Source organism: Leuciscus leuciscus (genome assembly GCF_965113295.1).
Source record: "Leuciscus leuciscus genome assembly, chromosome: 19".
NCBI classification, from domain to species: domain Eukaryota; kingdom Metazoa; phylum Chordata; class Actinopteri; order Cypriniformes; family Leuciscidae; genus Leuciscus; species Leuciscus leuciscus.
Window position 1 is genome coordinate 37,028,539 of NC_138743.1, and position 13,445 is coordinate 37,041,983.

A 13,445-nucleotide genomic window follows, 5' to 3' on the forward strand; every position below is an offset into this window, starting at 1 on the left:
AACACTTCTGTATTCTGATAGGAAGATTTAACCCTCTGGGGCTCTTCGCGTGTGGGTCAAAAATTAAATTAATGTACTATATTTTAGTTCGATAATGTTTTTATTCAATACTTTGTATTTTTAGGGGATTTTGTGGTACTAAATTATATTTACGCTGTATTTATAATCCATTTTTTCACTTTTTGAGCATATACCTGAAAATTGAATTTCCATAATTTTTTTCACATAAATTTTTTTTTTGTCTTGAATGCTTTAGAGCATAAACTTAAGTTTGATCTCTTTTCAAAGACGACACTTGGCAGATTATTGCTGAAGTGTAAAAAAAGGTTACACAATTTTACCTTTATTTTTATGAAAAATGTGCAAAAATACAATTTTAAATTTTAAATATATATATTTTCAAAAACATATTTTACTCTAAAGCTGTGAGAAAATCAAAGCCATAAATCTAAACAAGTTGTGTTCAAAATTCGAGCCTGTTATCTAAAAAAATGAGCTTTCAGTGAGAGTTTGTTTGGCCGCAGTACCAGAAGTTTCCACTAGATGGAATTCGTCTCTCATTCATTTCCAATGCGCTCATTTTTGACCGTGAGGAGCTGTTCGAATCATGTCCATGATTTGTGTGTGTGTGTCAAGTCAAGTCAAGTGTGTGTGTGTGTTCACACAGCAAGTGCCAAAACCTTTATCAAGTTTCGTACCATTCCAATGAAGAAAAAAATTATACAAAAAACAAATGTAAACTTTTTCGGTCAAAACTGATTGAAGAGCACTAGAGGGTTAAGAGCCTCCATGGAAAGTTGGCAGTGATTGTATGTACCACTCAGAACAGCGTGAGACTGGCTTCAGTCTCCTTAGGGAGAGCTGTGAAAGTTTGAAATTGATTTGAAAAGCTTTAAATGATTCAGCCAAACACTGTCATCATTACTCACTCCGAACCTTTGTGTTGGGGATGTTTTCTGTGGAGCACAAAAAGAAAATCCAGAAGACAGGAAGAGATTGATAGAGCGACTTGTGAAACGGACAGCTCATTGGGATGGGGTGTATTTGAAACTCATTCAGTAAGGCTCTGCAGTGAAGGCGCTGCATTGGATTATTGCAGAAAATAAGCTGAGCGACCAACAAAAGTTTATGATTGTAACAAGTTTTTTTCATCGTGATAATCTTCACAACTTTTGAAGCCTAAACACAGTCGGCAGAAGTAAAAAGGTTGGTTATAAACGAACTACAGCTCGGTCACATGACTTCAACGTTGCCATCATTGAACTCTTTCAATCTTTGTTTAAAAACGTTAGAATAGTTTGAGTCTGATCACAGTGAGGCTGTGAAAGTGGCAACCTCTCGTTAGCAAGCTCCTTTTTCAAGACAAGTTTAAAAAAAAATCACAAGGGAGCATTACTGATGTATTTTATGTCGTAGAATAAAACATGAAAATATCTTGAGCTTATGTTCACCATAGACCTTAATTCAGCCATTTAATCAAAATACCCTTTCAAAAACTCACTGACTTCAGGACAATGGAACCGGAAGTGCTGCAATGCAACTCATTTCTGAGTTTTGGCCTATAGAAATACATCATACCTGCAGCCCTCTATTAACAGAAATATGTTTTGAAATTTCTGTCCATCCAAAATGAAAACAGGTTATTTCACAGATAGTAGAGTGAAATATACAGTACAGTAAAGTACAGTTCTGCTCATGGATTAGCATCATAGATTGTAAAAAAAAAGAAAAAAAAAAGATGGACAACGTATCTCACTTCCTTCCATTACAAAAATGAATCCAAAATGTCCTAGAAATGAGCGATGACCTTGTACGACCTTGTTAGGTGGAGCCGCGGTTTCAAGGTCAACACTCAATCGCAAGCACAGCTGTCAATCATGACATTACAGCATCAAATACCTAACTATAACCAAAATTACTGGAAAATCAAACACTTGAACACACGTGAGCGTGAAACCAGAAACCATCTTTTAAAAAATGTATTTGAAGTGAAATTGGATTTTTTTAGTTTGGCTCACGTCCCATTCGATTACATGGAGAGGGCGGGGTTTATGACCTATACTGCAGCCAGCCACCAGGGGGCGATCGAAACGCTTCGGCTTCACTTTTCAGGATGTGTGCAACACACTTCATTAGTACTAGTTTACCTGCTGCTAACATTCTCAAACAGAGCTCGTTTCTCAAGGATTCCAGCTGGTAAATCTAGACACTACCCAGCAAGCAATTTTGCGTTTTAAAGACATCTAATAGCCGTCCAAACGCAGCCCAGACTTCTAGGCTAAAACAAGGAAAAATTTGGGCTGTCAGTGAGAACTGAATAGACGTCTAATAGCCCAAGAATAGACTGGTCATCAATTAGATACAAAGAAATGAAACAAGTGAAGAAATGAAACCAAACACCTTGTAATCACTGTTTACTTTGCTTACATGATGGAATATCATACATCTCGCAAGTTATTTAAAAACAACATTCAAGGTTATTTTGGCTAGAAGTGGGTTACTTAAAGCCGGACTAAATCGGGTCTATAGTTAGACAGTGCGATGACGGCTATTGCATGCTGAGTATTGTTCCCGGTGGTGATTATTGTGGCAGCTCGGTGTGTTTTAAACTCCTTCCCGTCGGAGCGATGAATCCTTGTGTAGTGGCAGTCTGACACACGCCGTCTCCTCCTCCGGGCCGTCTCGTGTTCCTCATGTACAGCTCCTGGGACAAACCCTGATCAAACTCTGTCAGCCGTGGGACGAGTCTCTGGTTTGCTCTGTGTGCATCAGCAGCAGGGGCGGCTGACTGTGTCGAATCACTGCGAGAAGCCTTCTCTCTGCATACGTGTCTGCTCCATTAAAGCTGCACTGGCTATTGATTTCTGAGCGAGCAGATTTTTATGCTGATGTGAGCAGGAACCACTGGCCAAGAGACACAGTTGAGACACTGTGATCATCTCAACCGCAGGATATAAACCCTCCAAAACTCAAACCTGACATCACACACACCTTTACTCCTAAACACGGACACTCATTATGAGAAAAACTCATTATAATAACTGCAGACTAACCCAAACCTTACAATCATAATAGAAATCTTCAGTAAAAATACATTTGTTTCGCATTTGTTATTCTAATTGAATAGGTTTTCAGTCCCAAAATGTTCCCAAAGCGAGGTTTTGTCCAAATAAGTCTATAATACTGGGCTTTGGTTAGAGAATGAACCTTGTCGTGCTTCAAGTACAGTTGAGTGGCTGTTGACCGCATTTGATATGCTCTATACGTGCACTGATCAATGTTTATATGTGAATATAAGCCTACATTAAATCTGTTCAACGTATAAAGGGATCATATCTCTTCACAAGACTTGGATTAAACTGCTCCATTCATATGGATTACCTTTAAAGACCCACTGAAGTGCCCAGGAACGCTCAGCTTTGTTTGATGCGTTGACATAAATTCTATAGTTTCGTAATTTCATACATTTCAAAATAAGAGTCCCGCATTATGCTTAAAAAGTGTGCGTCAAGTATTGAGTACTTGATGACACATTATTAGTTTTTGAGTGAACTGTTCCTTTGAATGTGTTTCCTCATCTCTGTCCTCGGCTCAGTGTTGTGTGTTTGCGCTCAGGACAGGACAGTTTGCCGGACAGGCCGTGCTCAGAGCGACAGGGTCAGCCGGGTCACTGACAGACAGCAGAAAAACAAGTGTGATGCTTATTGCTGTAGTCATTCCAACTATCCTCTTCATATTCAGCGTGTGTGTGAACGATCTCTGCAGTCAGCAGTTCTGTGCCAAACCCTAGTGATCTAGACAGCACACTGAGACATCATCCCGATGCGAAGGCAGAAGCACAATTATTCTGCCTCATTATAGTATATCTGGCTTTGACCAAATTCTAAGGCAGCGTCACATGCATTCTCCATGAATTTGTCAGTCCCAAAATGCATTGAGCTGAGTGAAAGGGACCGCTTCATTCAGAAGTAATCATGCGAGTGACGGCTTGAAAATAATGCTGGAAATAAGCATCATTTGGAAGGCACTTAGACGTCATCATACAGAGGCTGATGCTAATGAGCAGTCTTGCACGATTGTGCCTCACTAATAACACATTTCAGAATGCAAACCAAAATTAACTGTTTTAAAAGATTATACGATTTTTGTTTAAGGCGAGACACGGCAGGCAAAAACATCGGGGGTTTTTTATTGGTCAATTTTGAGATTTTTGGATATTTGTCTTCAATAGCATGTCTTCTTTCAGACTTGTGGTGAAAAAAAGTCTAAAATACACATTTAGGTCTTTATTCTACTACACTTTGTCTGTTTGCGTCTGTAGATTTCTCATAAATTCAACAAAAGTTGGCGTTGTAAATCCTCCCGCTGCTCCGCGATCTCTGTCTGCTCCCTGTCATCACACACACCGCTGGAAAGCTCTCTCTCTCCTGTACAATGCTGTCGGATCCAAATATGGACATTTCCTTTTTATCAACAACCAATCGTGAAAGTAAAAGGGCTGAATGCGCAATCTCATTGGCTGATGATAAATCTTAAAAGCCCGTTTTCTCAAAATGACTTTTCTCTCATTCTCCAAGTCCGAAATCTCCACTTCAGTCGCACCGATATACACCAAACTCTCCAGTCTTGTACCCGGTTATATTATGAAGACATTTACAGAGGAATTTGTAAATATATTATTCCTAGCCTGATTTATGTAACATTTTATTCCAAAAAACATGGTGAAAATCATTTTTTTAAGGCTATTGACAGTACATTCTGATTTACAGGATAACAAAAGTAGATATCCATAAATCCCTGTGTAATTTTTTTCCCATCTAATATGTGAACACAATGAAAAAAGATTTTTTAACCTGGCTTTATCCAATACTCAGATTTTGTTTTTTTAAATATATGCAAATTAGCGCATATTTAATTAGATATTGCCTAATTTGCATATTTAAACATTAAATTACAGAAAACTTGTAATACATTTTTTTCTCATCTTAATGTAGGTAATCAACTGGGAAAGATTCATGGTGATATCTGCTAGTTAAAATGTTTACCCTATTCACCTGTAAAGTCTCGCCTTAAAATAAAAATGCTTGAATATTTCATACAAATGAGCTAAATTAGTCCTCAAACAGCTCTGACAATTACACAGCACATTAGCAACAACAATAATCAGACAAAAACAAGTGTTAAAAGGTTATGATTAAGTAATGATTAAAGACTTGAGACAGAGATCACAGGTTTGACAGTATTTTGCATGCAGACACAAGCACACTAAAAGCTGAAGTCTGAAAACACTTCCTTTCAAACGCCCGTCAAAATCACTTATTTATGATCATTTGTGATCATTCACTGGAAATGTTCAACTAAGGCGAATTAGTATAGAAGTATAGATAAATAATAGATTCATCTAATTAAAAATGTACAATTTAACCCAGTGTTTGTGTGCTGTGTATTTTTCTGCTCATTAGAGCATCAAATGGTTCGTTCACTGCATCTCACTGTGAGCGGATCATTTACGGGATATTGATTACAAAAGCTGGAGGAACTGGCAGTCTCTCTTGGGGAAAGATTAAAGTCGTCATGAAACGGAAGTTGCGCTAATCTTTTCTTCCGTTTTGTTGTATATCCGAGTGAAACGGCTTCGGAAACGAGAACAAATGTTAACCTGTAAAACATCCTCAATATACAAATATGCTATTTCTGTTAAAGGGATACTCCACTTTTTTTGGAAATAGGCTCATTTTACAGCTCCCCCCGAGTTACACAGTTCAGTTTTCCCGTTTTCGAATCCATTCAGCCGATCTCCGGGTCTGGCGGTACCACTTTTAGCATAGCTTAGCATAGATCATTGAATTGGACAGGACCATTAGCATCTCTCTCAAAAAAATGACCAAAGAGTTTCGATATTTTTCCTATTTAAAACTTGACTCTTCTGTACTTTACATCGGGTACTAAGACCGACGGAAAACGTAAAGTTGTGATTTTCTAGGCTGATATGGCTAGGAACTATACTCTCATTCCAGCGTAATAATCAAGAAACTTTGCTGCCGTACCATGAGTCCAGCAGGCGTAATGATATGACGCAGCGCCTGAAAATAGTAAAAAAAAAAGATTAAGAAGCCCAGAGTCTTATGAGGATCCATTTAGATGAGGGGTATATACCGCCTTAAAGTCGGCAAGAGACGGAAAGAGTGACGACTTTATGAACATATTGTGCCGAGTGAAACGGCTTCTTGAACATGAAAAATATAGGGTGAAACTTCAAACTATTGGATGTTGATTGGATTGTGAAAAGTAAGGGTTGCAAACCTGAATAAAGGCGGATCAGAATGTGATTGGCTTTCGCACAAAGACAGAGCTGTGGTATTTTAATTACAGATTATGAGGTAAAAAATTATGCATGATTGAACTGTTCACAATAAGACCATTAAAGGGTAACTAAACCAACTTTTTTTAGTTAATGATCTGTAAGAATGGGGCTTTATTAGTGCTGTTCATTGATTCGAGTAACTTTTTTGACATTTGGGTATAAAGTGTTTTAATTCTACAATATATGGTGTAAAAACGTCTGAGTGCTGCCCTCTTCAGGTTGAACGGTGGCTACTGCAGTTGAATTTTCCTATTGGATGTTTGTGGTGGCACGTGACGTAAGCAGGTTCCAGCTCACCACGCCCTTGGTACGAGCTACCATTAACAGTAACATTAATATTTAGAAAGTAAATAGAACAATTTTGTTTTGATGCCGACTGTAAAAGGCCTGTGTGGACAGAAAACACTCGATTACTCAGATATAAGGAAGAACAGAACAACTTCAGACACAATTAATGAAACAAAACAAGACAGAAAGGTTTGAAAAAACACATTTTAAGAACACACACACACACACACACACACTCTGTCTGAACAGGCATTCATCAGCCGGCTCTATAAACTTCCCTTGCGCTTCAGTTGACTGAAACAAATCTTCTCCCTCATTTAGTAAATCAAAGCACTTTGTGCTCTACAATGATCCGTCAATTAGCACAGCACAGATTAATTACTGGCACACACACTGTTAAACCCAAGACACGCGTTCAGCCAAACCTGCCTGCTTAGCCTTTACCAAAAACCCTTCATTTCCTCATGATGAATGATGTTACTGTGATGCACTAACCATGTGTGTGTGTGTGTGTGTGTGTGTGTGTGTTTTCAGATGTGTGCGGTGGGCTACCGCAGGGTGAACGGGACGCTGTATCGTGGTGTGTGTGAGCTCTGTCAATGCCACGGACATGCGGAGCGCTGCGATGACGTCACTGGACACTGCCTGGTAATGTGTGTGTGTGTGTGTGTGTGTGTGTGTGTGTGTGTGTGCTCATTGTTGAGGTGAAAGAAAGAAAGTATTTTGTTGTTTCTTCACAGTGAGTGTACAGAATTGACTTGCTTTTGCTGTTGTTGCTGTTTGCCCATAATAACAGAACTGCATTATAATAACACAATAACACAATCTGCTGTGAATGCAGTTCAGATGGAGTCGCAGAAAATAGAACCGTTCCATTTCCTCTGTGTGTGTGTGTGTGTGTGCATGTGTGTGTTTGTGTGTTTGTGTGTGTGTGTGTGTGTGTGTGTGTGTGTGTGTGTGTGTGTGTGTGTGTGTTGATCAGTGCCAGAGGCCCAGAATCCACCGGTTATTAACATTTACATTTAAAATATGAATGGATCATAAAACCGTTTATATAATATTTCGATTGACCTCTTGACATTCATCACACATCACAAATTAATGAGAAATTCAATTTTCAATTTTGACGTGTGTCACAAGTTCAAAAAATGATACATTTTATTGCAATAGGCAAAATTATACTGTTACTGATTTGCACCATTGAATTGACAATGATTATTAGTTTAACAGATGATGTCAAAATTATGACATTTCTCTGTGATTTTAATTGTTGGACACATTCAGGAATGTGAGACACAGTTTGTGTGTTGTTTTAAAGTAGTTGTTTTATACTAAGCTAATGTTGTTAGCGTTTATTCGGTAACACTTTACAATAAGGTTCATTAGTTAACATTAATTAACTAACATGAACTAACAATGAGCAATACTGTTGTTACAGTATTTATTCATCTTTGTTAATGTTAGTTAATAAAAACACAGCTGTTCATTGTTTGTTCATGTTCGTTCACAGTGGATTAACTAATGTTAACAAATACAACCTTTGATTTTAATACCATTGAAAAAATGTTGAAATTAATATTAATAAATGCTTCAGAAGTATTGTTCATTCTTAATTCATGTTAACTAAGGTAGTTAACTAATGAACCGCATTGTAAAGTGTTACGTTTATTCTAACAAAACTGAACATGGGAAACCGAGTCACTGCACCTTCCTCTGTGTGTCCTCCTCTCTTCAGCAGGTCTTGTGTTGTTCAGTAAGGTGATGTTTAGCTCTGTAAGCTCGTACTCTACCTCTTTCGTGAGGAAACAACCTCAGTCTTCCGTGAAAACACCAGTGCCTGTGTGAGCGGTCGAGAGTCACAGCTGAACACCATATTCTTCACAAGGACACAGGCCATATAACACAGGCCATGAAGAGCTGCGACCGCTCATCCAGTGGTGTCCGACTGTGACTGTGTCGATGGACTGTGCTGTGTGTGTGTGTGTGTGTGGGTGTGTGTGTGTATTCACTAGGGCTGTCACTTTTGTGAAAAAATCCTGTTCGATTTTTGAGACACAAGTGTTCATTGAATCGATTGTAAAATCGATTTTCCATGTCTAAAGACGTTTCCATTTTAAACGGCAAATATGGTCAAATCCACGGACAACTAACAGGCGTTAGGACGAACGTAAAGAGGGCGCGCCGCGCTTGAGACGCACACAAGTCAGCAATATTCCTGATGATTTATTGGCGTGAAGTTTCGTGCACAATGACAAACAGGAGTGCAACATTCTCGAGAAACAATAAGCAGAGTCTCGAGAAACAATAAGCAGAGTGGACTGCCATAACATCAGTGAACAACATCACTGCAGGCTTCAACACGGCTGTGTTTACGGTTAGAAATGTCAAACTAATTTCACCTACGAAGGCGATTGTAGACCGTAGCCGAATCTGTGTCTGTATGCATGAGACTGTCTCTTTTTACAACAAAACTGTGAATTCTGCCGGTATTCAGACACATTATGCAGAAGTATAATCTGCTGTTATGTGTGTGTCAGAGCCTGCAGTCGCTGTGACGCGCGTTCGCTGCGGGCGTATCATGACGAGATTATGGCAAGCCGGTTTAGCTTAAATTGTACCCAGCGTTACTCGTCGGAATTGCATTTTTACTAGTAAGAATTACAATTACAAAGCTCTACAATTCAATTCTTACTAGTAGCAATTACAATTAGAGAGCTCTACTAATGAATTTTTACTAGTCATATGTCTCCATTGACTTCCATTCATTTTTAATTATGGAGCTCTACAATTGAATTGTTACTACTAAGAATGCAATTGCAGAGTTCTTTAATTCAATTACACAGCTCTGCAATTATACATATCTTTAATTCGTTTTTTTACTAGTAATAATTGAATTGTAGAGCTCTCAAATTTAATTCTTACTAGTAAAAATGCAATTACGACGAGTAACGCTGGGTACAATTTAAGCTAAAATGGCTTGCGATTATGCAATTGATTTTCGAACATAAATTGACAGCCCTAGTGTTCGCCTCTCAGAGATGAAACGCCCCCGCTGTCCCTCTGATCCATGACACTGTGTGCCTCTGAAACACTGATGAGAAGTGTGCGTCCCTGTCGAGGAATCTTACTTTTAACAGTTAGCTGTGTTAATAGTAAGTAACATTGAGACTTTTGAGTCACACAAAGCTTTTATGCAAGTTTAAGGCGGCTCTGATGCGTTGTCATGTCACCAGACAGAATCTGCAGATGTTTACATGCTAACACACCTCCATGTCCTGACATTAGTCATGTGGTGTTGTTGTTGTCTTTTCATGTGGTCTATCCCTGTGTGAATGTGTTTGTGTGTGTATTGTAGGGCTGTAGGGATCACACCATCGGCCCGAACTGTGAGCGATGTGCTCCTGGTTATTACGGAGACGCCAGCAGGGGAACAGCGGATGACTGTCAGCCGTGTGCCTGTCCTCTTCTGAGCCCTTCAAACAAGTATGTCACAGCAATGGTCACAGCAAGGCATGACATCACACTCCACCATCTGAACACTCACCATCATGATGCTTTTCATAGATAATCGCTTCTCTGACTAGAGTTACCTAACTCAGTATTTAAAGTAGTCAAACAGTCTCGTAACAGTAGTTAGCTATATTACAAGCTATAAACACGTAGCTAATCGATTTCTGATCAGATTATTACTGCATATAACTATCAGGCTATCTCAATTAGGGTGATACCATATAAGTTAAATGTGCATTTGGGAAAGCAATGTCGGCTAGGTTCACTTTATTTACACATTTGCATTATTAATTTCCAACATTTGTGTGGACAGAACTTTAGTAATATTCCGCCAAACTCAAGAATTTGAAAAATTATAAGCTTGAGGGTTTGAACGTTTGAAAGTTAATTATTGAGCATTGTAACTTGTAATGTAATCAATTATTGTTATAATTATCAAATATTATTATTTTTTATATTTGCAGTATAATTGTAACTTACAAGAGTAATATATTTCTGTCTTCATTTTTATTTTTACAATTAGAGTAAAACGTGATCCTGTTTGTTGCAGTGGGAGATCAGAACATTTGTAGATCAGACTTTAGTTTTGGGAACACGTTTTCACTATTAACTATGACTTTTGCCTTAATAAACTCCTAATTACTGCTTATTAATAGTTAGTAAGGTAGTTGTTAAGCTTAGGTATTGGGTGGATTAAGGGATGTAGAATATGGTCATAAGGCATTAATATGTGCTTTATAAGTACTAATAAACAGCCAATATCCTATTAATATGCATGCTAAACTAGTTAATAGAGATAATTGGACCCTAAACTAAAGTGTTAACAATCTTGTACCAGTAGCAGACTCAACTAAAACCAGTTAAGACCATAATTCAGTTTAAGCTGGTCTTATTTTTAGCATGATAGCATCTATAAGGAGCGGATGTAGCTCCTCCAGAGACTGACTGCCAGTCGTCTGTACTCTGTAGCTGGCGCATGATTTCAGCACTAGGCTAATATTGGCTGTAGCATGCTAGTGGCTAATCCAGAAAGAGTTGGCGTGTCCCAGAATGCAACAGCTGAACATTCCACATCTAGTGGGCTAAAGAAAGCGTCGCTCTCCTCCTGCCCTCAGCATTCCCAGCATGCCCGTCAGCCAGGCTCCTGTGTCGTCTGAAATAGCCATGCAGTCATTATGCTAGAGCTAATGGCAGAGCCTGACGCTCACCTCGCTGCAAAGGGTTTGCTCACCCGCTAGACCTTCTTGAGGTTCAAACGGTCTCTGGCTTCGGTTAGAACCAGAGCGAGTGCTTATGATGTTTTTGATTCGCTCCTCTTTTGTTTTTCTCTTTGTCCCCTTGTTGGCTCAAAAACACCGTAGTTTCAGTCCCACGTGCCACGCCGATGCCTGGGGTGAGGTGATCTGTGACCGATGCAAGCCGGGTTACACCGGAGCACGCTGTGACAGGTAAGACAGCGAGGTTTTACATCCAGACTACTGCATTTTAGGACTAAACAGAGTGGGGTAAGTTGTGCCACATTTTACTCAAGTTGTTTTCTGTTCAGAGAGAAACAAGACACTGGTTACCCTTCCTAAAAATAAGTATACTTCAAGTTCATTTTATTAAGTGTACTTAAGTAAAGTTCAAGTATATTTTAAGTATACTTTATATGTAGTAAAAATTCTAATATCAATGCACTAGGACTGTAGTATACTTGTAAGTGTACTATTTCAATACTAAATTGGCCCACTTTTTAGTGTATAAAAGTACACTTTAGGTATGACAATAGTAAACTTTGGATACACAATTGGTTTACAACTATGGGGCGCCGTTTGTAAAGCGGCTCACGCTGAAAATAACAGCAACATTTTGTCACATTTAGCTTCAAACAATGTTTAAAAAACTGGTATAAATTTTTGACGGCCACTTTTTAGCACATTTACAACAATATTTGTCAACTTAGAGATATTTTAAATAGTTAAATCTAAATATTAAATGTTACACCTAAATGTTAAATGTTAAATCTAAATGCTAAATCTAAATCTAAATGCTAAATCTAAATGTTAAATCTAAATCGAAATCTAAATCTTAACGTTAAATCTAAATGTTAAATCTAAATGTTAAATCTAAATCTAAATGTTGAATCTAAATGTTTATCATTTATCAAATCTAAATTTGCATATTAGTTAAATATTTAGTTTCACCCGAAACATTTAGATTCAACATTTAGATTTAGATTTAACATTTAGATTCAACATTTAGATTTAGATTTAACATTTAGATTCAACATTTAGATTTAGATTTAGCATTTAGATTTAACATTTAACATTTAGGTGTAACATTTAATATTTAGATTTAACTATTTAAAATATCTCTAACTTGACAAATATTGTTGTGTTAAAACTTTTAGATTTAACATTTAAATTTAGATTTAACATTTAGATTTATTTTTTTATTTTCAACTACATTTTTCGTTTTTTACTGCAAAGATACGTCAAGTAAGGTATACTGATAGTTTACTAGTTAAATACTTGTAGCACTTTCTTTTTAGTTTATGAAAATACATGTTTTTGGACATAAACTCTATTTGACCTGTTTTGCTTTTCTCGGGTGCATCTCTCAGTCACAGGCAGCTGTATATGATGCGCTCTTTCTGGTCACACGGCACAAATTATGCACAAAAATGTTTACTCACTAGCACATCTTACTCCACTCGACCCTACTAATTGTTTGTAACCTTAATAACTAAAGATTTGTAATTTTCATTGTGATTAATTGTCTGAAATTATTGATGGTTTGACATGATCCTGTGGTGTCACATGACTGTTGATCTATTGTGATTAAGTACTATAATCATGAGTTATTTTACATCTACAATCCTGAAATGGCCTTACAATTAAACTAAATAAATACATTTTAAAAATCTCCCTCTGTAATCCCAAATGTGCATCTTTAGCCCTATTCGGACGGGACTAGTTTAACATGGAGAGGAGGGGTAAAGTAAAGATTACCAGAGATTCTCAGTGATTTTAGTCTCGTCCGAATGTGCATCTCAGTGGTCATTACAGACAATGTCAGTAAAGATTACGGCGGCTTTTACCTTCAGTAAAAAGGTCTGGAAAAATAACCTCAGGTAATACTAATCCCGCGGGAATAGACTCGCTGTAAATATGTACGTATATATTTCTTCATTTCCTGTTTAAAAGTAGCTTTCCATGGTTTTTCCCAAGTATGGAGACGCTTGTAAAAGCATTCAGTTGCGTTCTAGATGCTGGGACGAGTCTGTGGCAAAACTCAAGTG

General features: G+C 37.8%; 1 protein-coding gene across 8 annotated transcripts in view; it reads left to right on the plus strand.

Moving 5' to 3' along the window:
- The window catches only part of lama2 (laminin, alpha 2), a 253,413-nt gene that overhangs the window by 114,602 nt on the left and 125,366 nt on the right, over positions 1–13,445 (plus strand). For all 8 annotated transcript variants that reach the window (XM_082147801.1, XM_082147798.1, XM_082147796.1 and 5 more), the window contains exons 16-18: positions 7,187–7,300; positions 10,008–10,135; positions 11,524–11,610. In XM_082147801.1, coding sequence (XP_082003927.1) covers positions 7,187–7,300; positions 10,008–10,135; positions 11,524–11,610 — 329 coding nt within the window. The remainder of the gene's footprint in view (positions 1–7,186; positions 7,301–10,007; positions 10,136–11,523; positions 11,611–13,445) is intronic.